A 27158-nucleotide genomic window follows, 5' to 3' on the forward strand; every position below is an offset into this window, starting at 1 on the left:
TCCGGCTGAAATATTTTCTTAAAAGAATAAACGCGTCCTTATATTTGTGTGCGTTATTATGTTATTTTGATAAAAAAATATTATCATCATTTGCTTTGTAACATTGAGTTTTAATCTGGCATATTTCTATTAACTCTTTCATGATATATGAAAAAATTTACATCGATCTGAAGTAGTTTATTTTATTAGTATTTGCATACCGGTTTCGTATGGCTGGGACTTTGTGCAGCATCAGAAAGGCCCTGTTCTCAAGACACACAAGCATTGTCAGCAGTGCTCTACGGTGTCACTTCCATTCTTCTGGAATAATGAGTTCCAAAGTGGCTGTGGTAATGTCTGCAGAATGCATAAAATGGAATAATACTTTATATTGTGTATATGCCCGTGTACAGTACACTGTGACTGTACAGTTGTCAGGTTGTAGTAGGATTATTTTTCTACTTCCAAATGTATTGAAGGGGAATTTACTTCCTGTTGAATTTTTGTTTGATTTCATTTATATTCATACGATTGTCTTATTAAGTTTCAAGGTCTTTTTAATTTTAACCAATGTGACCTGTCCACATTTAGTGGATAAGAACCCTGATTTACCTAACACCCTTAAAAGACGAGGAAACTTAATAAGACATTCGTATGTATATAAATGAAATAAAAAAAATCAACAGGAGGTAAATTCCCCTTGCAATTACATTTGAAAGTAGAAAAATAATCCTACTACAACTGTACACGGGCATATAACAGGTTGGGCACAATCACAGGTGCTCGGGTTCTGGAATATATGTGATATAATCGCACCCACTAGATATCGCACCCACTTATACTAATATATGATTTATTAGTATAAGGGGTGCGATATCTAGTGGGTGCGATTATATCACATATATTCCAGAACCCGAGCACCTGTGGGCACAACGGCGCATATGGGTAATAATTCTGCATTTGGGTAACATCTTTGTATGTTATGGTTGAATGCACGTCGAATCTACTTTCACTATCCTATATAAAAAATCAAAATTTTATGATGTATAATGTATAATGTTGGAAAAATATATATTGAATCCCTTTAAAAAAAAAAGGGATTCAATATATATTTTTCCAACATTATTGAAAGTTTGAATATCCCAGTTTTATTTGAATGTCAGGAAACTCCACTGACAGTCATCATATGCAGAAGTTGTGCACCTGTGTTTGTTTTTTCCCCCAGCTATTGTAGTTGGGAGAAAATATGCCACTTTACAAAATTCTCAACCAAATCTTGTCAGAAGTTCTCCCTACAGTACATTTTTTTTCAATAGAATTTTGCCAGCAGTGATCCTACTTACCTTCTTGAACAAGATGTATGTATAGTATGTATGAAACTTTTTAGACATGATTGGGTACCGCATTACCTATAAAATCATTAAGTTTTGGTAAGATTGTCTTCCTAAGAATTGGACAGTCTCCAGGTTCAAAGACTTGTTTGATTCTTTTTGTATGGTATATCCGTGATCATTTGTCCTATCACAAGATAATTATTGCTGCCACCAATCCTTGTTAAATCTAGTGAGTTCCTTCAACGTTGTCTTTAGGATTAAGACTTGGGGACTGACTGATGACCGCAAGTACACATGTAGGTCAAATCATGTGTTCGTTTTGACTGATAATTTGTAACAGGAGAGGAAAAATGCACGGCCAGACCGGGGTTCGAACCCGGGTCCCTCCAAACTCTTAGACAGATGCTCTACCAATTGAGCTATCTGGTCGCCGACGATCGACCCAGTCCAGTTCCGCTATATTCCTCCCTCCTTTAACAAAGTCTTCTACCCCGAAGACACACGAGACCCTATACCACCTTTCAATGATATTTTATTTTGCAGACTACATATGTATTATGTTGCTGTTCTGTTTGTAGGTTTTGGCTGGGTGTGGTGTGTATGACGGAAGTGAAGTTCATGAAGCATCGGCGTAAGTGTCATTATTAATATGTTTTGCTTCTGTTTGATATCAAACCACTCTTAATGTTAGTTTTGCTGATACCTGTATGTACTTTTAAAACCAGCAAAGATTTAATATCTCAACATTTATCATACATTTTCAGAAAAGTAAAACCATTGGGTATTCCACAATGTCACTGATGTGGATGGGATACCATACATTTGATCGGATAATTATCTACCGGTATGTCCATATAACCTGTTAATCTATTTAACTTAAGCCACTTAAAGGCACCAGTATTTCATGCATGTTCCTTTACCGGTACATATACTGCTAAATCTATGTCTGTTTCACAAAACTGTCATGGGTTTTTGAAATTTAAATAAACAGCCTTCTTGGAGTTAAAATCAAGGAAAGAAATATCCTTATATATATATCCTTATATAGCAATACATTTTTATACGCCTGTCAAATTTGACGGAAGTATTATAGTATGGGGTTGTCCGTCCGGCGTAAACTTTTTTTGACCGATCTCTTTGAAACTTGGTATACATCATAATCATGATATGAAGTTGTGTTTCCCTTAGAAGAATTTTGATTCAATATTTTTTCCAAAAGTTATTGCCCTTTGTTCATTTCAGTATTTGATTTTTGTCTGGCAATCCTCTCCTACATTTTTTAACGGATCTCTTTGAAACTTGGTATACATTATAATCATGATATGAAGTTGTGTCTCCCATTAAAGAATTTTGATTCGACAATTTCTGCAAAAGTTGTTGCCCTTTGTTCATTTCAGTATTTGATTTTTTGTTCAGAGATTTTCTCCTACATTTTTTATAGCATGTCAGCTAACCACTCTTAAAATGATGCAGATCTTATTTCAATGTAAGAGAGTATATAACACTATATGGCATTCGACGGGCGTATATTGTTCTGCCCCGCAATTTCAAATTTTCGTTATTTATAAATAATGTATCGGTATTTTGAATGCTCGTCACACCTGTAATAACTGGAAACTTGTATAAACATGTATTTTTAGTCCAAATAGGAAAATAAAGACTGAAATTGGGAAAATGCAGTGTCATGTTTCGATTGGAAATTGGGGCCTGTATCGGTCCCTATAAACACCTGGCGAAAACCCTGCATGTGTTAAAATCTTTGTTTGAATAACCAAAAGGCCCAAAGTGAGGATATTTTGGCCAAAAGCATGCTCGGATGAAGGGCTATCAAACAACTTTACCTGAATAACAAGAAGACCATGGGTGGGTGATGATATTTGGCTAGTATCGTGCTGGGATGAAGGACTACAAAATAACGTTTGCTCAAATAAACATTAAGTAACAATTTTCAAGGTCATAGGGATCAAATGTTTAATTAAACAGTTTCTTCTTAATAACCAAAAGGCCCATGCTGGTGATATTCAGCCTGTTGCTTAATTTAGCCCATTTTAATACATATGCTCTTTGTCAGCTTTGAATGTTATTGGTGTGAGAGTAATACAAGGTTACCGATTCAGGCCCATTGTGCCTCTTGTTTATGTGATGTTTTCAGGATGCTGAATCCAAATTCTGATCTGTAAGATAAAAGATAATATTTTCACATCATTAATTGGTGTATCCCATTTTCAGAACTTTGGTCCATTTGAGTCGTGGACAGGCAGAGGTGTCCATGTTTGCTCCAGATGTGGATCAGATGCATGTTATAAACCACACCAAAGGAGAACCCATGGAACCCAAGAGGTATTCCAATTGCTGATGATGTGAGAAAGTGTGAATTGATATAGTTTATCAGGCCTATTTACCTAGAACAGGTGCTAGAGGCTACTGGGAAACAGTAGTAATTCTGTTTTTACTGCAAAATGGAAGGATCGATCATTTGAAATTTTAACTGTATGAGAATATTGTAAAGTTCATACCTGCCAACTTTCTGAAATTTCCATGGGGAAGAAATCATTAGATTTTGGAATATAGGAACAGTTAAGCAATGTCACTGGTTGAAAGAACTTAATTTAAGGCTCCCTCCTAAATAGGGAGGGTTGGCCCTCATGGTGAAGTGTTTACAATTGTTGATTAAATTATTTTAATGGGTTGTATTCATTTTACGATTATGATGACAAATTTGATAAAATTGTTAAACAGACTTACTGGTACATGTACCTATGGATCTTTATGTAGTTGGATCTGTATAGAGTCTGAATTATTATGAAACAGTTTTTACTTGTCAATAAATAAAATAAGTGAATGAATGCTAAAATATCATGCACACTTCACTGAAGTTCACTCTTAAATTGAAGTGTATTTCCCCCGACAGGAATGTGCTTGTCGAGTCCGCAAGAATAGCCAGGGGGAAGATTGATGCTCTGTCAAACTTAGACTCTTCCAAATTTGATGCTGTCATCTTCCCTGGTGGATTTGGTGCAGCCAAAAATTTGTAAGCTATTTTGATTTTGGATTTATCCTTTATAAATATTAAAACATTTTTTTTATGAAATAAAAGTTTGCAGTAAGAATTGAATTTGAAAATCTGATGAGTATTACAAATACACAATTTTGTTTGTTAAATTTATGTTTAATGTGTTGAATAAATAAATTTGTATCATGGTTAAAAAGAATGGAGAATTGGGATTAAAGATAAATCTAAGACAGATCTATTAATTCCTGTTTTAACTGTGTATACCTATAGAGTCATTGGGGAAAAGATAATTTTCTGTTAATACAAAGTTCTCGTTGCGCTACATTTTGTAGGAGTACATTTGCGGTAGACGGAGCTGATGGTATGACGATTGAGAAGGATGTTCAAAGAGTGATAAAAGACTTCCATAAAGAAAGCAAACCCATTGGGTATGATTAAAACATGTCAGAATTGATAGAATTTCCTTGTTAACACAGCATAGGAGTGTCTGTTGTCAGTTTGAATTTCTTTGGGCATGTTTTTGTGTTTAAATCTACAATCGATTGGAACTTTTTATCACATTGTTTTTTTTGCCACCATAGTAACAATACATTTATCATGTTTCCCTGGAATGCTGCTGCCAAAAGCCTGTGTGGGCTGAATTATGGATCCTGACAAGGTACTTGTATCTGTACATTCTAACACGTATATTATATATATATACTTTGGTTGTTTAGTGTTTCAAGTTGTGCTGTATGATCAGAATTCTGCTGTAGTTAAAAATTGAGGTTTACATTTCAGTCTCTGCTGTATGATTATGAGTCTTCTGTAGTTAAAAGTTGATATTTATATTCCAGTCTGTGCTGTATTGCCCCTGTTCTCGTTGCCAAGCTGGTTCCAGGCTGTGAGGTCACAGTGGGGTCAGATAAGGAGGAAGGGGGACGCTGGCCGTACGCAGGAACAGCAGATGCCATCGAGTCCATGGGATCCAAACACATCAAGAAAAATGTCACTGTATCCTTACACACCTCAGACTAGTCTAGCTGCTTCACTAGTAGAAACCTGTGATTAAGTTTACTTTTGTTCAGAACATCTATCATACTAATACTTCAAGATGAATGATTATACACCCTCTTTAATAAAATCGGATGTTCAAAATTAAAAAATTAGAAATAAAAAGAATAATCAAGAATTTTACATTACATTATTCATGTATCGATATATCCCATCCATAAAATAAATTACATGAATCAAAAATGCAATTACCGATATTGTTAAATCCTCGATCACTGAAATATCATAACCTGTGTGGAATTTTACAAGAGTTGTCTACCTTCAGTTGGCAACGTCGGCTGCTTTTGTTCTCATGTTTCAAACAGTTTGACTGATTAGAGCAAAGTTGTTTGTTTATCAAATAGTTGCAGAACAAGTGAAAGCAGTCTGATGTTGGTTTCTGGCAAACACTTCAAATGGCTGCCTTAATATTTACATAGCGGCCTCGCTTTACCCCTGAACATTTTACATCTAAAAGCAGACAAGCTAAAACTATTCTGCTCTCTTCAATGAAAAGTCCTGTGGTGGTAGTGTAATACCTACTCTTAAGCAGTAGGGGTTATATATGTATTTCTATACAACAACAATAACCTTAAGTTGCACATTACAAGTATATGCCACTCCTAACTTATTTCCTTAACTCTGACCAGGACGTCCATGTGGACGAGAAGAACAGAATTGTTACAACACCGGCCTACATGTGTGAAACTGGTCTCCACCAGATTTTTGATGGCATTGGGAAAATGGTAGAAAATGTTCTGTCCTTGGCCAATACTAAAAGTAAAATTTAGCACTGTAGTGCATGAAAAAAATAAGTGTAATATGGGACTGGATATTATTCAAAATTATTTAACAAGTGATGATATGATCAGTCCCAAAACTAGTGTGATATTGTCTAGTGCTATGGTGTGTGATATTGTCTAGTTCCTCAGCCCTGACAAAAAGTTGAACAGTGAACCCTCATTGATTCCGCCACCTCTTTGCTAAAATGGCAGGATTGTGATGGCTTGGTCATCTGTTGGTTTATACAGCAGGACAATAGGCTACTGATTGCAGCGGATTTTACATATTCTGGAAAGAAGTGGAACTTTAATATACTGAGGCCAAGCCTACATAATATTAATAAAGGTTGATCCTGTCGTTCAGTATCGCTTTCATTTTATGTTAGTACCTGTAACTCTAATACTTTTTAACACCTTGTTTTCTTTTACATAAAATGTATCTCAAAACAGAAAACTTTTCAGTTGTACATTAAAAGGAATACCAAACGCAAGATCCAGTTGAATGAAACGCATGAAAAGGCATACGTTTATAAACTTGCATTGCATGGTTGGAAATAAACCAGTGCTTTTAATAAAGGAAGAAGACATATATGTAAATGTACAAGAATTTATTTTATAGAATAAATACATTTTGAATATATCAACATTTCATTATTTTATTTTTAAAAAAGGAAACAATTAAAAATGAATGCAACATGTTAAAAGCATGTTACAACACATCCATGTTACAGCACATATTGTAGAACATTTAACTTACACTTTATTCTTATTTTTACGTTTCTTGTTCATATTCATAAATTATAGTCAACACAAACTATGTGTTCACAACACTTCAATCACCAATTGTACGACAACTTTCACATCACTTGAGGAGATGGAGTCAGTGTTATATGTGTACACTCCAGGAGTGTAGGCCTTGAACCAGTGTAGCTTGTCGATTGCACAATTCTGGTCCCTAGGTTTGAACATGCTTCCTATCTGCACTGTTGACATTTTTACATGTTATAAAGTACTGTTTTCTTACACATACTGAAAAAGACCACACATTTTAAGGAGATCCGTCTTCAGCCACTTTATGAACTTTGTTGATTCTTCCAATAAGAACATTTTCCTTTTCTCGAAGTTTTGCTGCAATTTCACTCTGAAACGACAATAAAATGAGTTATTGGTGATCTACAGTTTAAAAGCAAATTGCCTCAATTTTGGGATATTGTTTATATTTTAAATATCGGATCAGAATTTCAGCTGCTATTCTGAAAGCTGTTTTTGTTACTATTTTTTTCCACAGCTGTAAAACATTGGGGTGACATTCTTGTTTACCTGTAATGGGTCCAGCAACTCCTTGGCTACACTTTCTATTACTGCTCGCACATCATCCACCGTGAGCTCGGAGAAAATGTCTGTGTCCAATTTTGTGTCTAGCTCCTCCATCGCTTTGTCTCCCTCCTCCTGAATTCAGAAATAACAGTCAAATATGTGGCTATACAGAATTAAACAAATGATAATAGAGTTACCTCCCTTCCTCTACTGACTACCCACGTTGTTCCTTAATCAAATTTCTCCATTCATAACAATTCAGTGTATCATTGTGAACATTTAAACATAATATTTGTTAGTATGACATAGAGCTCAAATTGTGTTACAAAGATTTTATAAAATTCTTTACACTAAAATACATACTTCTTTAATTTCCTAAACTGCAAAGTCAAGCTTAAGGATTACATATTTATTATACTGGTAATAAATCCTTAGTAAATATACCTTTAATCCATTTATTAGTCATTAGAAATAACATGTTATCAATGTCATAACTATTAGATATGTTGTATTACGCTTATTTATACTTAAGTCTTATATGGGCTAACCTGAAACCATTCAGAAAAAAAATATATGCAGTATAAGTATTTTCCAGTTGTTTGCCAGTGCCAATCTGAAATTGAAGACACTTTAACATGGACAATTACAAGAACAACATGTCCAAATGATGCCTGTGCTGGTTATATATAATGTTTCAAAGGTGGTTAAATTCCAGTTTTCAGGGTACAAGTATAGTTAATTCAAAGTTACTGTAAGATAAAAATGTTAGTAAACGACCAAACGTGGTTAGACACACGACTTATGGGTGAGGAAATGTTAGTAAAATACAAGCTAGTCCAATAAAAAGCTCTTCTAGAATGAAATCTCTTTATGAAATGTTTCTTTTGGGCTTTCCCACATTTTGAGCGGACACGTATATAATGAAAATCAAACTAACATGATTAGGACGCAAACAAGGAAACCAATAAAACATTTTGGTCAGTTAAACAACCTGATTATAAACAAGGAGGTAGCGATTGTAGATATGTAATACTAAACAAAGAATCAACAGTACTTTCTGTTTGAGCATGATTAACTTAAGTGACTAGAAGGTAATATTTATGAACATTCTGGGTACATTACATGTGTAAGTAATACTGACATTTTACCATGTATTTTATGTGTACACAATACTTGAGTGTTTCAGGTCACATCGTCAGCAAGTCACATAACTACTTACACAACAAAGGACTGGTAGGCAGTATGTCATATATACACCCTCATATAAGTGACTATTTTTGTCATGTTTTTCATTATAAATCTACTATGTATTTTTGTCATCATTTTTGTCTAAATTATACATGTGTAGCTGCTAACTTGAGGGAAAAAATTGACTGGAAGATTTTTTTTATCATTTTCATAAAAAGTCTTGATTTTCCTCTTTTTTAAACACTAAACAGCACCAGACTTTAATTAACACTTAAGAATCGTCAAGTAGCCAGTAACTATAGGGCTGCCACTGACAGCTTTCTGTAGTCCAGGTCAAAAGGTAGCAGTCCTTTCAAGACCATACTCCTGAGATCATGTCAAACTAAAATTAATGTTTAAGTTCCACGAGTTTCAAGATGTAAATTTCCTTTGTGGGAAGAAGGGTAGAAAATGTTGGTTTTCTTGATTTCATTACCTACATTCTGGTGAACTCTAAATACAATTGACAACAGATTTTTATTTGCCATTAAATTTATATTTCATTCTATGGCCCTTGTTTGATATTTAAAGGAGTACAGCTGGGCTACTTGTCCGGGAGATCTGAGTTGACCAGCTCTATTTTCGAACTCTGGAGTAATTGTATAGAAGGTTATATTTACTTGCTTACATATAGTTACATACAGAGAAATGGGATGGTTGTCAATATGCATTTTCATTTCATTTGTATCTCTTAACCTGGTATTACAAGATATTTTACCAATATATTATTGTAGAGGGAGGGTAAAGTGGGAGTGGAATATTCATAACATAAGAACCAGGAACAATGTGTTATTGTAAAGAGATAATAATAAGATATTAGTTGCTGATCCTATCTTCTACAAGATGTTCAGAATGTATGTGATTTATTGAGAGTATTTTAAACTGCCAATGTGATCTAATAGGAACAGCCCATCCACATTCACCATAATGTACCGTTAATGTAGTGTAACAGAACCCTAGGACTAACAATAACATCAGGTGCAAGCTTCAGTGAGTGAATGAAAATATTACGGCAAATAATGAATCAAAACTTTTGCTTTAAATATTAAAATATGGTACTTTACACAGTCATCAATGTTTCACTTGGTGACTGACATTCAGTTCATTTGACGTGAAAGCCACCATGTCGCACATATGCTGAGGTAGAACTAACAATTAAAACAAAGAAATGTGGATGGGCTGAAACACTATGCTTTTTAACAGGAACTAGAGAGCTATTTAAGCATCTGTTCTTACCTCTCCAGCCAAACCACCTTCACTTTTAACTACCTGGTTAATGGTGAGACAACAAAACTAACAAATGTAATGTGTGGACACCAGCCAGAGCATTAACATTTTTATTTTTTTTGACATTGCCCCAAATATATTCTAGAATATAAATTATCTTATGATTGATTTTCATTTGTTTGAAAATCAATCACATTTGAATTTCTTGAAGAAACTTAAAAGACCTAATTACACCATAATATGTACATACATGTAGCATAAAAAAAGTGAATTTGTAATTGAAATAAAGTTTTCAATAGGAATTAATATCCAACTGCATCTTTATCAACTGTGCAAATAATTCCCCCAGAAGAGCCCCTGTCCAACTGTCATCCACTGGAGACATGTACATTCAAAGGTCAAAAATCTTTGCCATTAATATACAGACATTCACCACAAATTGATGTAAATTATAAACACATGTACACTGTCTAAAGGTCAGGGCTATCACAGAATTCCAGAAGTCAGTGTTCCGAGGGTACACAGGGAAGGACTTTTGTCTGTCCCTGCCTCTCTAGTCACATGTTTTACAGTTGCTGTTTAGACTTCAGCTACATATTATCTATTGTAAGTGCCCTCTCTCCCATATATCATTTTGATTAGTCCTCATCAACTCAGACAATTACGAGACATCAACATTAAACAGTCAATATGAAGACATTGTTTGCATGTATTAATTAATTAATTATGTATACATTAATTTCTGTGGTGAAACAAAATATATACAGGTATACACAGTTTACCAGTGTAATTGTTAAAAGTTTAGTTGTATTTCCACAGCCACAAAAATATATAATATATAAAACGCTGACATGTGATGTTAACCTGCTTGTCATCCTTCACAAATTATAAAACTTATTATACTGGGTCTATTATCGTTCAATATGATCTCTTATTGCTGTTGATCTGAGTGTGACTCATGCACTTGCCATTAGTTGTCAGATGTGAAATATCATGAGCATGATGAACTAAATCAGTTTAAGTTGAGGATATTTGTATTCTGAAGGATAGCAAAACATCACAAAATTTTATTATACAGAACTTCTGTCAATAATTAAAACATTTATAATTGTGACAAAAATTACATTCTATACAAATTATTTTTTTGTGAAATCATGCCACTAGAGTAGGACAATGTTTAATGTGACCAGAGGGTGTCTAGTGCCAGTAGAAAACTCTGTACCCCACTACACTGTATTGTGCGTTGTAAAAATATAATATTATTTCCATAAAAGAAACCCTCTTTTAAGGATTAAGGTGTAAAAGTACCTCAGGTTCTGGTGTTGGAGGAGGGGTGGCTATGTACGAGGCAAACATCTCTTGTGACACGCCCTCATCCAGGGGCGGGGGGAACGGTACACTTGCAGGCTTGGCTGTCTCTATCTCCAGCTGGTAAATGATAAACACACAAATGTAGAATAATATTGATATACAAATGTAGAAGATGTGAAAATTTACCGTTAAATTTATTAACAATACACAGCAATGGTGACAGATTCTTATTAACGCCTATGAACATATCTTATTATACATTATAACCTTCATCTTATGTACAAAATGGGTCAAGAAATTTCAAAATCTTATATTTTATCTGGACAAATGTTAACAACATTTTATTTCAAGTTGCCAATATCAACTTCAAATTAATTTTGTTTTAATGAGACATTAGTATGATGGAAAGAAAAAATATTTTAATGGTGTAAATTTAGTCACTCTGATACTAAGTTTCACACATCATTAATCTATAATGCTAGACACCACTGGCTTGAAACGTGAATGTCTCTGACAGTCGGCTTCACTTCTACATGTGATCAATGCTATGTTTTATAGATATATGATAAAGACTATACATGCATGAAAAATATGACAAACATGAAATGCCAATATTAGTTTGATTTCAGGATATCACACCTTTTGGGAAAAGTCATAAACGTTATCCAATATAGAATAAAAGTGCCCATTTTGCATTAGGAATATAGGGTCATTAAAGTGATAAACATGGTGTACACATATACTGCATGTACTCACATCAGTGCCAATAATTTCCTCAGCTTGAGTTTGATTGAACATTAATTCATACAGCTTATAGTGTTGAAATAGACTGAAAGAACAAAAACAAAGCAACATTGGATTTTGATTTGCAAGGACAGGCTGCTCAAACATGTACAAATCTGTTCCTGATATTAAATTACACATAATTACACATTGGACTTATACGGACTATGATCTGAATATAGAGGCAGGTATGTCTGCGTTCAGAATAAACTAAGTTAACTAAGTGAACTAAGTTAATAAACTAAGTTAATAATTAACTTTGGACAGAATGTTAAATCCATAGCTTTTGAGATTGTTCCATATTGGAGGCTCCTCCCAGTCTAAAACACTCAGAGCTAGGGCCAAAGATTATTTTTCAACCGTCTTTAGTTTGTACAGAACACAAAGTTAATTTCCCTTTGGAGCCAATTAATGAAGCTAGGAGATAAAAGGTGGATCATACAGATGGTGAATACAGTGAAATCCCACTAACAAATATGTACAATAACTTTTGACGTAAAATTGGACTAACCTGTCCACAATAGTATTGTTTATACTTACCAAGTGGTCACATACGTGGTTACAGCTTTAGCCTGTTGTGTGTTGAAAAAATCTAAACCAGCAGACTTGATTTGTTGATACTCAGGTTCAATGCCAATTAACAATTTCTTAAACTCTTTCAAGTTGTCTACCATTGTCATATGTTGTTCTGTGAGAAGGAAAAAAGAACTTATGAATAATGAAAGCTTGTATAATCTTTTTTATTTGCCTGCCATTTTTGTTTTCTTGAGGGGGTGGGGTGGGGTATGTCATATTACCCCTTCTGTCCCATTGTGTCAGGTTCTCACAGTGCCTCCCAATTCAATGCCATCTCTCTAATGATGTCGTATTATAGCAGATTTTGATGAAACTTTATACAAAGGTCAAAAAGTAAATATATTATCTAAGTGTCGTGTGACTGTATTTCAGGAATCCTAGGTCAAGGCTATGGTCTATTTTACTATTTACTATTTATAGAAACTTGTTAACCAAATTAGTGACATCACCCTACCAATTTTATTTCTAAAGATTTTTTTTTTTTTTTTTTTTTTTTTTTAAAAATTTTTTTTTTTTTTTTTTTTTTTTTATAAAGGTCAAGTATGAGAAAACCTTGAGTTGAATAAGATCATATTTCATAGTTCCAAGGCCAAGGTCACTGTTACTATTTATAGGAATAAGTCAAACAATGACACTAATTTGGATAGGAGCAGGCGACATAATTTATATCTTACAGACGTTTTCAAGTTTCAACAATAGAACACCTTCAAATTTTGTTCAAAATAAAACTACCTAAAAAAACAAGATTCCTCGTCATGTAAAACAATAACTTTCATATGAAATAGAGCAACAGTTCATCTGACCTCAATATCATTGTCTGGAATACCAAAATTAACTGATGAAGATTTAAGTTCTATATTTCATAAACAAATATTGATAGTAATACACAATGTACAATATAGTTCTGAGCTTCTATAGTGTACAGGAACAAGGTACAGTTACCTGTGTGATCTATTGATTTCTAAAAACACATACTCATTATTTCTATTCATATTGTGCCCACCTGTCCTATTTTAAGTAACTTGTATCTATAAAATTAATTACTTTCTCTCCCCAAACCTTTGTATAATTTCACCATGTTATTGATATCAAGTGAACAGGTGAGTCACAGCCTTTATACTGTACCTGTACATTTCATGAATATTGAAGTCACATCATGGTAACATATAATGGGTGTAAAAATGTATGTACAGTACCAACACTTCGAATTCATTATAAACTCATAACTTTGTTAAGCTGACAGTTGATAATTGAACTTAGCATCAGTATTATGTATAGATTACAGTAGTCTGAATAAAAACACATTGAATATATATATACGAAATTGATAATTGTTTTCAAAGTTATACTGGGAACTTACAATGAATTCTTAACCATAGTTAAAACCAGACAATTGGGGGGGGGGGGGAAATAGAATTCTGTCCCCCTAATTGAAAACTAGATGGTCATGACAGGTGGTGTTATATTACAGTCAAAATAGAATTAATTATTTACACTGGTATATTTTACATTTAAATTAAGGTACCATGATATATCAGTTACACTATCTACAATTTAATTACCCTCAGAGAGAAATTTAAATTCAATTATAGATAGCCACTGAGATAAATTAAATTGTTAAAGGCTTCTCCTAGCCGTTTGCTTTGTTTGATTTTCACCTATGTACTGTGAGTTTATGGAAATTAGATAAAATGTACTCATTGAAAATAGACGTATGTTTCCAACTTGTCACTGCATAAAAATGAGGCCAGATTCTATATGATTCATTCAAAGTTGTGAGTGTTTGAAATCAATTTACAGTGTTAACAACCATTTTACTTCTTGATGTAACATCACAACTTTTTCCACCTAAGGCTCTTCATGTAGTAACATAACTAGACTCTTTGGTAAGAGAAACTAAACATAAGACTCTGAAAACAGCACTAGCAATATCAATCATTAACAATTTATCTAATATCTATCTTCTCTTTAAATCCATTTAGGTCAATAATAACCTTCAAATTATGTTGTTGTTTGACCAAATATTACATTATTTTTCTTTGGTTAACATTTTGAAAATTGAACATTTTATTTATCATTTTAAAGTAATAAAAATTCCTTGACATTTACCATATCATTTGGTGAGAAGACTGGGCCTGGGTAATGCAAACTTTGAGATCTGATTATAAATTTATATATACCAGTATATATGGGGACTGCTTATTACAGTGACAATTGTTTAATGGTAATTAAAGCGTATATTATAACAAATGACAACATAAAGAAATAATAACTGGATCACTTTCATTTCACTGTCACATATATTTGCCTATTTACTGATAGAATTGATATGAAGACAAATGATGATTTTATCTAAATTCAGATTAAAAGAAATTTTTCTCATATAAATGTATCGTACATTGAGCTATATTAAAAATTGGAGAGAGTTATTTTAATTGTTCTAGACACGACACTGATATTAAAGTTCAAGTGAGGATACATTAACAAAACTGTATAACCAGCAGCTGAAGTGTGGGGTTTAGGGCAGTCTCTAGATCTCAGTCTCCTTTACACTGTATTTAGGACCATGAAGTTACAGGACTTTTTGATACCAGTAGACTATCACTTCCATAAAGCTGGGCTGACAATGCAAACATTTTAGGTACAAGTAGTTTCATTATATTATACATATCCTTCATACCTACTTATTTATATTAAGTGTTCCGAGTACCCAGTAAAGGGCTGTTGAAAGCCAGATCTAGAAATGATTGTGGAGCACATGAGGTCGCAGTCTTAAGGATCCCTGTCCCACTGCAGGTGAAACACTAGAGAGTTCCACTGTGGATTTTCATTTTCACTCCCCTAGATTTTATTTTGGATATTGCTGTAGTCGGGTTATTCCAGGGAACTACCAATGATACCACTGATGAAGGTAGCTGTTTGTTTGAGCAACGATATTGTGATCCGAGGTTCAGGGTTCAAATCTAAGCCTGCATGATCCCTTTGCATTTTCATTCTGGGAACAATTGTCGATATGTCATTTTTGTTTATTTATGATCTGATCATAACTTCAACATATTGATTATCAATTGATAATGTGTTAACATTGCAGTGCAAGACAACAATATCATGTGACCTCGGGGAAGTATGCGACTACAAACATTGCATAAATCCAATTTGAATGACACGTATTTGATAAAGTGGTGTGTTTTTTTTATCACACTGTGTCAAAGTTTATAAACTTTTTTGTGGGAATCCTGCCATCAAATGGGTAAAGAATTTTTGTTCAATTCTCACTTCATTGGAATCAATTTAAGACTCCTAGAAAATATCTTAGCATTGCAGATGAGTATAAAATATGAGTAAAAGTAATGGAGTAAAAGGGGACAGGGAGGTGGGTACATTCAATTTCATTTGTCTTCTTAATTTGTTTACTAGACATAATAATTTGTCTGTGTTACACAAATACCTAGGTGATAGTCCTGTTTTATCACTTTTCCCTTGTTTTATCAGTTTTTGTCTGATGATGTCAGTCATGTAAGTGTGACCGGAAATGTCATTTAATATTACTCTAATGAGTAAAGTGACAAGCGGATGATTAACTATGTTTTATACAGGGAGATTACAAAGCCTACCATAGCATTTAATGAATTGAAGGAACACCGGTGCAAGGAAAGTTTGATTGACTCTTTGTATAATGAAATGAACATTACAATATTTGCACCAGTAGGAACCAACATAAACCAAATTAAACACCACCTGGACTAATAATTGTTTGGAAAAACAAATGTGGCTATTTGAATGTTTTCTTTATATAGTTACCAGAATTAACCATATATATTCTGAAGAATCTCCTTGACGAGATGAAAGTACTAAAGACTGGTTGTTGAGATGTTTTCTTTTTATATTATTTCTTCGTCCAGAAGGATAATTTTTCTGCTTTTATAATATATAGGGGAGGGATGGGAGGAATGATTTCAGGGACCTCACCACTCATGAAATCTTAAAAGTGATTTTATTTAAGGAATGGTAGGCAGATCTGGTTTTATTCGCCACCACCTATAATACATGTACATGTATATCAATATCGGTGCCTCCCACCTCCCCATACTATAAACTATGGAATAGTCCTTATCGATGAGTGGTGAGCAAGAACTAATTCTGAATTCTATATTCCAGTCAAAAATGGTATCCTATCAGCCAGAGCAACTGCATTAATACATGAAAACATGATATACCCAGGGGAACGCGACAACAGCCATTATGGCAGTGCTTACCTTTTACATTATCTAGCAGTATGTGTATGACGGTGAAGAAGCCGGAGAGTTGTTGAGGAAGGAAGCCTTGTTCCTTGCCCCACCACACAGCCCCAGTGTAGTAGTCTAGCACTCCAGCATCACGCAGGTCTGTAGTGTAGTTGTGTAGTTTGAAAATATCACATAACGTCCTGAAAAAGATTGGTTGGATATGAATAACAATGAAAAAAAAAGGAGTAACAAGCATAACGAATCAAGTAAAATGTAAATGCCTCAAATAAACTAAAAAAAAGGTTGGGATAACTTTATTTTCTAAATTTAAGCCTGTTTGTAATCCAGGAGTTCCTATACAAATTTTCCTTGTCAAATCATCCATAGATGGGCAATGAGACATAACAACTACATCGTTTACTGGCTAGTCTAAAAACAACAGATGAAAGTGGGAAAAAAACTTACGTCTGCATTTCGTCAACATCTTGACCAAGAAGTGTTTTACATTGATCTTCTGATAGAATTTTGTATGCTAAGCTTCCCTCTTTCTCATCAGCTTCATCATCCTGAAAATGAATAACAATTTGCAGGTTAAAAATCATTTTTGTACAAGCTAATTATACATTCTGTATTTAACACTTATGATAAAATATGAGATTTTTATATTAGAATGGATGCTTCAATTCAAAAGGCTCCTGTATCACATATTGTACTACTTATATTACACTGAAATTCGAAGAGTATTCTGGGTCCAACAGCTCATCTGAAGAAGGTTCAACACTTTCATTGTCCAAAATGGTTTGTAACATGGTCAACATATTGCAATCACATCAAGGCTGCAGCTTTTACACCAGTTGTTCACACAGGAAAATCCTAGTCAAGTATTGAACCTCAGCTCTTAAACATATTGTGAATCCTACTGATTTCATACACAAAACGTAATGACTTGCGACACAAATGCTTTTGTTGTATCCCTCCAATGAATGTCTCATCCTTTGAATGAGAGGTATTGATTAAAAACTATGATGCACATGCCACAATTAATAGTCTTTTCTTAACAAAACTGCACACCAATTTAAATTGGTTACAAAGAAAATGATACAGTGGGGATACAAGGGGCCAAATAATCTCTTGTCATACATGCATGTATAATAGAAAGTTTATAGATGTCCAAGAAAGCGAACGTTCATCAACACGAACTGTGTATCGATGATCAACAACCCCCAGAGGTAAACTTTGTATTCATTTCAACAACACAAAGCACAAACATTGTTGACAAAAACAAAAGACGCATAGACAATGCTCTGACCATACTGTATAAATAATTAATGTTTTGGAATAAAAGCTGTCTGCCATCCATGATAACAATGCACTGAATACCACTCACACTGACAAACAACTTTTCATACAATGTCAATATTTAAGCGTCGTAACATTTTTTTGTTTTTTGTTTGTTTTACTTTTAAAACAGTAAAATGTATTGATGCGGTGCATTTTTAATTTTATAGGTCTTTTGAAGTATTAGTAGAGTCTGGTCTGCTATGACTTCAAATGCAACATGTAGATTGCCATGTCGTATCTTTACTGTTAATATACTGTTGGAATAACCATAAATGCTCTGTATCAGAACGCTTACTGTAATAATATATATAGATTGCTATTTATAGTGATATAAAGTAATAGTGTATTGTCACACAATACTATATATTCAAACAAAATTTAACAATACATTTTACACATCCTCACATTTCCTGATTTAATACATTCCCTGTCCTTTTTAATCGTAGTATCAACATCTACTTAACGCATCGATTTCTTTGGTTTATTCATTTTAAACAATTGTCATCACCGGGTTTGTTTACATTTTGTAACTGTCATTAGTGTCTTTTGATAATTATCTTCCAAAAATATACCAATCGAATTATGCTTTTCCAACATTTCTAGATATATTTTAATCCTAACCAACATTATATTTACATTTAAGGGTCATAAATAAATACTGCTATCATGACCAAGCACCTGTTGTTGACATGTGTTCGCGTACAAGAACGAATGTCTACGTTTACAAAGACTGACTTAAAGAACAATAAACAGTGATAAACGATGGATATATAAATTATATAGTGCTTACTCCCTCAAGAGTAACTTTTTTCTTATTTTTAGGGTCGCCTTTCGCCTGTGATGAGTTAGAAAGGGCGCTTTTGCTCCCCTTTCCACCAACTTTTTGGCCTTTCGCCGCCATTTTGTTGCTATGTACGTTTTCACTTTCCTACTCTCTAGTATTGAAGAGTTCTGATAAAGTTGTTACAACTTACCTGCTTCTTTCCCTTATCTTTTCCTCGAGACTGGAAATCAAAAAAGAAAATGTATATCATGTATATGTTATCTCTCGGTAAATGTCTACTTGATATCATACATTTTATTTTAGGTTATATAAATGATAAGGCTAAGCTAACAGACGGGTTATTGCATTTAATTTATCATAGAACTTAGAAGCATTAGAAATCAATGACATTATATGGATCTACAAATGTATATATATTGGTACCAGTTCTGATGTATAACCCCTTACTTGCCGATTGCATAGACTAAAAACAACAAACTAAACAAAAACCTAATCGTACCCTATCCCAGATCCCATATAATTACACAAGATATGTGCTTTGTACCATTGGACAGACAGCTAGGGTGAAGGTACCCATAATAGAACACTTAATATGTATGATGCAGCATTTTATATTTTGCAAATATCATCTGTCTACCTCTTAAACATTGCTCATAAACTCGATTGAAATATTAAACAAATGAAATGGAAAAAATTCCGGGAAACAGTACGATACGAAAACATAAATATTCGATCATATTTCAGTAAAATTTGTCAGAAATTGTCAAAACTTTTCTTAAAATGAAGAAAATAATTTAAATGCTGTCAGTCATTTTCATAAAATGACTTATATGATGAAGTGTTCCATTTTGGGTTCTCGACCAGCCAAATATTCCAATTGAATCTGACGCACTTTAATGAGCTCTATAAATAGACACACGTGCTGTTGATACCCAAGAAATACATAAGATGAAGGCTTTCAGAAACTTTATAGGAAATATTAATATGTTTCTTTAAAAAGTATTCCATTTTGGGTACCCTCACCCTATACAGTACAGATCTATATCCACAAGAAAATCAAACTGTATGTTTTACTGTTTATTTTAATCATCCGTTTTTTAATTAATTTTCATGAACAAAGTTAATGTTTGTTTTCTATGTTATTCTTCAAAAACAAAATGATTTAGGCAACAGGCAAAGTCTAATTCGAACTTCCGCTAATATATAATACGAAGACGAACATGTATATCACCACAGCACGGTCTTAATTCCGTGATGTCACCTACTTTATTAGTAACGTAATCATTATAACGTCTTTCATGCAAATTGAATAGTCAATGAACCTCATAACTTCACGAGTAGTTACAGCATTAACTTAATTGTTATGAAAATTAATTCAAATATGCATGGTTAATCAAAATAAACAGTAAAACATATATATATATATACAGTTTGATTTTCTTGCAGAGATATACACTGTGATACGGTAGTAGTATTACAGTACTATACATGCACGTGAACATTATAATGTTTTTTCATGCATGTTAAATGTTCAATGAACCTTAGAATTTCACGAGTAGTTATACAGTTCAGCTATATGAGGCTGCTCAAAGATTGTGAATTACCAAAAGATATCATATAAATACACTCAGATAACAGGGGTGGATCGAGGAATTTAGAAAAAAAAGTGTATACCCTCAGGGTGATGTTTTTGTAGTCTAACCCTCGGTAGAGCCTCGGGTTAGACAACCAAAAAAACATCACCCCTCGGGTTGGAGATTTCTCTGTCACACCCTCAAGGTTGGGGAAGATTCAGTGCGTACATGACACAAAAGTGACAATATTACAGTGCGTACATGACAGAGAAGTGACAGTATAACAGTACGTACATGACAGAGTAGTGACAGAATAAAAGTACGTACATGACAGAGAAGTGACAATATTACAGTACGTACATGACACAAAAGTGACAATATTACAGTACGTACATGACAGAGTAGTGACAGCATTACAGTACGTACATGACAGAGAAGTGACAGTATTACAGTACGTAAACATGACAGAGAAGGGACAGTATTGCAGTACGTACATGACAGAGAAGTGACGGTATTACAGTACGTACATGACACAAAAGTGACAATATTACAGTACGTAAATGACACAAAAGTGACAATATTACAGTACGTAAATGACACAAAAGTGACAATATTACAGTACGTAAATGACACAAAAGTGACAATATTACAGTACGTACATGACACAAAAGGGACAATATTACAGTACGTACATGACAGAGAAGTGACAGTATAACAGTACGTACATGACAGAGAAGTGACAGTATTACAGTACGTACATGACAGAGAAGTGACAATATTACAGTACGTACATGACAGAGAGGTGACAGTATTACAGTACGTACATGACAGAGAAGTGACATTATTACAGTACGTACATGACAGAGAAGTAACAGTACTACAGTAAGTATACATGACAGAGAAGTGACAGTATTACAGTTCGTACATGACACAGAAGTGACAGTATTACGGTATGTATACATGACAGAGAAGTGACAGTATTACAGTTCGTACATGACACAGAAGTGACAGTATTACAGTACATACATGACAGAGAATTGACAGTATTACAGTACATACATGACAGAGAATTGACAGTATTACAGTACATACATGACAGAGAAGTGACGGTATTACAGTACATACATGACAGAGAAGTGACGGTATTACAGTACATACATGACAGAGAAGTGACAGAATTACAGTACGTACATGACACAGAAGTGACAATATTACAGTACGTACATGACAGAGAAGTGACAGTATTACAGTAAGTATACATGACAGAGAAGTGACAGTATTACAGTAAGTACATGACAGAGAGGTGACAGTATTACAGTACGTACATGACAGAGAAGTGACAGTATTACAGTACCTACATGACAGAGAGTTGACAGTATTACAGTAAGTTGTTTTACCAGTTTAGGTAGGATGTGACAGAGTAATTATAATGATGATATACGCGATATAAGATATAACAATATGACTAAACACAAAACCCATTTAACTTAAAAAATATAGAGGTTAATGATAATGCTATTTTAACTAGTAACAGAAATCCAGTTCAATGTCACAATGAAATGTCAAAAGAAAACAAAACATCCTTTTTGAAAAAATAAGTCCTTATCACAGAACGATCTCTCGATGTTATCTTGCGTGCCATTTGTTACCTTTCCTCGCTTCGACATGTTCGTTGAGATATCCTAGTACTCCGAGGAAACAAATCTGTGAATAATGATTAAATCCAAACAGCGAACCACAACAGGGTCATGACATGTAAACTCTCTGTAACAAAAAATATGACCGTTACTTTTTCAGGTAAAACGCTCAGGTAAAGACTTCAGATATGGGGGGAAATCCCTGGTCAAAAATCAATTTAACAAATATCAAAGTATGTATATCCAATGCATTGTCGAAAAGGTATATTACACATAAAGTTAATCCCATGTACACCTGTATTTACCTGTACAATACAGGTAACACCGAGCCCTTAATCCCGTTCTTATAATAGGGAAGATAAACCCGTGGTTACCAGGCGATTTTACATCAAAGTATTTTAGGCCAATAGACTACGATATAGATTATTTACCTACACGAGCCAATACCTGTAATTTGTTTAAAGCTCCAGAGGAGCCGGTGTATCATACTAGTCAGTATACTATAGGGTGTCCGCATGGGTTAACGGGACATTCAATTAAATTCCATCAGCAAGCACTCACCAAGGACCGGTTTTATAATGCTCAAAGGACGCGGTGAATTGAAGTCGTTAACATTTTGTAAAACTATGTATATTCAGACGACGCGTCTTTTTTCAATTTTTGTTGTATTATAGACCGATAAAATTAATATAAACATCAATTTGTCGATGTCTTACCTTACTCCTGAACTTGGTTGGCTGTGTATAGGGCCATATTGTTCGTGGGCACTGCTTTAGGAGGCACTGGAGTGTTAAAGATAATAGCGGTAATGAATGGAGAGGTTGATAGTATCGGTTTACTACGTATGACAATGGAATACGTAAATACGACTATTGTAGCCGATATCGACAGAGTATAATTAAACGCAGAGACACATCGCGTCGGTCTTACAAATGCTGGATTTGAAACAATTATAGGTGGACACGGTCTTTTCGTGTATAAGGTATATGTAGGTATTAGTACACACTTCTTTTGGAAAATAAGAAACAGACGTTTTATACCCCTACCTAGGATTTAATATAGAACATTTATTCGTAGTGCACAGTTGTTTACATTTCTATCAAGTATATCATTGGATAAGTATGATCCAGAATGATTGATAATAAATTAAATATACTGATATCTCAGTCCTCCGTGGATCTGTTTTGGAGGGCCTTAACGACAACTATAAGGACTAGTCAGACGTATAAGTAGGGTGTTATACCCACTGTTATACCCACTTTATACCCACTTTATACCCACTGTTATACCCACTTTATACCCACTGTTATTCCCACTTTATACCCACTGTTATACCCACTTTATACCCACTGTTATATACCCACTGTCCCCTGTACATTATTTGATATAATGTGTGTAGTATCAGAGGGACACGATTATTAAGACAGTTTGTACATTGAGATTTTTTCAGATTTAAGGCATGCCTAATTTTTGTCTTTAGTCACACGAGTGCAAGGTGTTTGATACAACAGTCGTTTAACTTATTAATAAGTTGCAAAATTTGACGAGTGTGAGTTTACATCAAACATCGTTATCAGGCGCTGATAATGTACAAACATAGCTGAAGTATAAAAACCAGCACGCCATTGATTTTGGTAGTCAATTTCTGGTTATTTCGGTATGTGACCAGGATACAATACCCAATCTATGCCACAGATCGTCATGTAGTCTCTCCTTGGCTCCAGTATAATGTACCTCTCGATCAAAACAGCAGTGGTAGTTTCATGGTACTGAAGGGAGGGGCCGAAACTCGTTTATAACCCTTCACATGGAGGACTGTTTTGAGCCGTAGTGACATGTTTTTTTTTATAGTTGGTGCATGTGATTGGAATATGTGAAGTTTCAAGAAATACCGCGGCATACCGTAAAAGGGGGTTGCTGCGTTTATTTTTGTAAGAAAGTTGTGTGACCCTTTGTGACTTAGCTTTTCCGCACCAGCAAGTGTGGGTTTGTGACCACAGCACAACTAGTCCCAATGTTAAAACGAACCTTTTAAGATGAGTTATGTGGGACGATACTTTCAATACAAATATGAGTTTATAAGAAAATCGGGATGATGTATTAATTTTTAGGAGACCTATGGCCCTTTATGACATATTTTCTTCACAAGCATTACTATCGATATTACTTGAAGTTCACTAACATATCCATCATTCAAGGACTTAACGTCTACGAGTATAAGTAAAGAAGTGTATTACTCTACACACAATACAGTATGAAGTTCTCTGTTATTATCAGAACAACACTACACTAGTGTCCGTGGCGGACTCACTTGCCAGATACCAATGACATTATGTCTTAAATAGTCATACTACTCCCTATATAGAGTAAGATATGTATTGAAATTCCCTTTGAGATTGCCTTTTTGAAATCTTGGGGTTTATATATCAACCCAACCCTAACACTGACGTAGAATCCTTAACTCTTGGGATCTTTTACACTACATCTTCCCTTTCCAGATTACATTTATTTCACCAAAATACTAGTAACCCAGGCGTATAACACTCCACTAGTTCTGTTATTTGTGTTGTTCTCTGTGTTTTCGTAGGGTGGATGAATTATGTTTAAACTTTAAAGAAAGTTTTTTTTAATAAACAGCTGGTATGGGCCAAAATGAAAATGCAACACATGCAGACAAAACACATAGGCTCACAATACAGTTTATACAACATGTTTTAAGCTAAAGCTTACCTCTACTTATGTCACCTCTCTATTAGATAGTGCTCATCCTTTAATATGTTTTGCTAAATGTTTATTGTGTAACTGTGCATGTCTTTTATATGTCGGTTTTAATAGCTCATTAGAGCTAATGTTGTATTGTTTTTGATCATACCGACGTTAACTAAAACTTTTGATTTGATTTGATTTGATGTGAGTGAAAAACACCGATTCAAACATACAACTTACACATGCTCTATAATGTTTCCTAGCATCAGTGTTCGAACTCAACGGTAGACCCAAGTACAATGAAAAGGTATATATATACTTTAATAGGTCTATGTGAATAACCTAGACAAATTTGTGTTTTACATCGTTCCCTGTACAGTACATTTTATGTGTTTGAATCACTGATAGTGATAAAGTTGTAATGAAGAAAAATCATTCTGTACAATCACGTTTTCCTTGATTATAACACAAAGTATCTTTTTAATTTCAAGATATTTTATATCTTAACATAAAAAAGTCTTGGTTAACTTCTATGAAAATGTCAGTAGGTCCGTAAAAACCTTATACAACATAAGATCTAGCTCCAGTGTCTATGGGGTGTACAAGGATGGGGTTCTCCAGAATAGGAACTCTTGAAAATAAGTTGAAGAATATAGCAAGAAAATGTAGTATTATCTACATATTTGTAGTATTTATGCTGTAAATTGTTGAAATTGTTAAAACCTAGTCTAAGTGAGATCATTGATATATTTTTAAACCGTAAAACTGTTTCCTTGATATTTGAATGTGTTTAGTCTGTTTCAAATTATTAACAAGGGTGTTATATACAGGACAATATTTATAAGCAGTGCTTTTTATTATTTATCACTAATTAAAATAGTTCTCATAGCTAACTTAAATGTTTTTAGACAATTTATATATTTTTATTGTCCATATATTAGGGTAAGACTCGCTATTTAGCATTTACTTTGGATTCAAAAAGATAAATAGAACGTTAACTAATGCTTATAATTTAAACATTACACAATTACCTACAGGTATCAACAGTTGTTTTGGTTTGATGACCGATTTTACTTGCTCTACAGAGGCGTCCTGCTGGGTGTCTTCGGCAGTATGTCTCAGTGAGGTAGCACTATAAAGTCGGCATCAGTTCCGCGCTATCACAAGGAGACAAACACGAACATATCGCAGCCTCCCAAAATACACACACATACACTACACGCATGCATCTTGCACACAGGGGAGGCCGTCCTTAAATGACCTTAGCTGTTAATAGGACGTTAAACAAAATCAAACAAACAAACAAACAAACCTTACAACAGCAAACCCACACTGTATGTGAGTCGCCCTTCACTTTCTGTGACTCCACGGTGTACATTTGGCTGACAAAATACAGCCGATGCAGTTGATATTGAATGGTAGTAACTTCCTGAAGGTTACCAGAAAGAAAGTACTATTTCCTTTCCGATTTTGTAATCATTAAGAATAGAGCAGTCCACGATTGTCTGTTTACAAGTAAATTAATGATGTCGGTTATATAACAGGTCCCAGTTTCTCCTCGACCCACCCAGTGTGTAATAACAATGGGTCCGGTATGTCCATCGTCTTCCTGATTTTGTTTTTTAAATACATGCACCAGTTTGGACAAGTGGTAGCTTCATCGTAAATGCAGCGAAACATAGGCTTAATGCTGACAGCCCTTTCTTACGAAGACTGATATACTTTTCGTGTGTGATTTCTCGTCTTTTCGGGGCGAAAATACGAACGAACGAGATTTAAGGATAACTTCTAAATGTCGTTTTTTCGGGGCGAAAGGATGAAACAACGAAATGGCACAAATCAGCCACCGTACTTTCTTGCTTCCGTCTTTTTTGACAAACCGCGCTTGGTAAAAAATTACGTAAATCGGGAAGTGTTTCCATGTTTTATAATTATCTAAAGATAGATTCTGATCACCAGGATCCGTTGTCTATAAAGTTCATATAACGTATAAATCTAAATCTAAATCATGTCTCATGTCTCATGTCGAACTGTCAAATTTGTTTACATCGAGATATTTTTTCCCTATGACCTCTGACCCGTGCCGCCATCTTGGAGGGGTTGATACGTCTATAATCTGTTACAAGAGGCAAATAACGAACGTCTGTCTATTCTATTTTCATGTTAAGAGAAATGTCAATGAACCGTATATCAGGTTGATATGGATATTACCTTTCACAATGTTTTGATCTCTCCACTGAGGGATGTTGATGATGCGTGCAGTTTTCACCTCATATACTCCTAGTTACATGGCAACGCTTGTTTGTGAC

General features: G+C 34.2%; 2 protein-coding genes across 8 annotated transcripts; one reads left to right on the plus strand and one right to left on the minus strand.

Annotated features, from left to right (window-relative positions):
- The first annotated feature begins 180 nt into the window (after positions 1-180).
- On the plus strand, positions 181-6780 carry LOC110462984 (ES1 protein homolog, mitochondrial-like). Its single transcript, XM_021517289.1, has 7 exons — positions 181-329; positions 1892-1944; positions 3543-3653; positions 4225-4344; positions 4659-4754; positions 5163-5319; positions 6009-6780. Exons 1-7 carry the CDS (start codon positions 210-212, stop codon positions 6147-6149), a joined length of 798 nt encoding a protein of 265 aa, XP_021372964.1. The 5' UTR covers positions 181-209; the 3' UTR covers positions 6150-6780.
- LOC110462982 (uncharacterized protein C10orf107 homolog) lies at positions 6544-27158 on the minus strand. 7 transcript variants are annotated; one of them, XM_021517287.1, is made up of 12 exons: positions 27061-27158; positions 22860-22925; positions 22156-22210; positions 19123-19152; positions 17273-17373; positions 16838-17007; positions 12546-12693; positions 11979-12051; positions 11220-11339; positions 9921-9953; positions 7461-7589; positions 6544-7281 (listed from the first exon to the last, which is right to left on the minus strand). In XM_021517287.1, the coding sequence occupies exons 3-12, from the start codon at positions 22171-22173 to the stop codon at positions 7189-7191; spliced, it is 915 nt and encodes a 304-aa protein (XP_021372962.1). In that variant the 5' UTR covers positions 22174-22210; positions 22860-22925; positions 27061-27158; the 3' UTR covers positions 6544-7188. The 7 variants fall into 7 exon arrangements, with proteins under 7 accessions (XP_021372962.1, XP_021372958.1, XP_021372961.1 ...); XM_021517283.1 differs by having other exon boundaries at positions 22156-22270; XM_021517286.1 differs by lacking the exon at positions 22860-22925 and having other exon boundaries at positions 22156-22270; positions 27061-27144.

This window comes from Mizuhopecten yessoensis, unplaced genomic scaffold (assembly GCF_002113885.1).
Source record: "Mizuhopecten yessoensis strain PY_sf001 unplaced genomic scaffold, ASM211388v2 scaffold10849, whole genome shotgun sequence".
NCBI classification, from domain to species: Eukaryota; Metazoa; Mollusca; class Bivalvia; order Pectinida; family Pectinidae; genus Mizuhopecten; species Mizuhopecten yessoensis.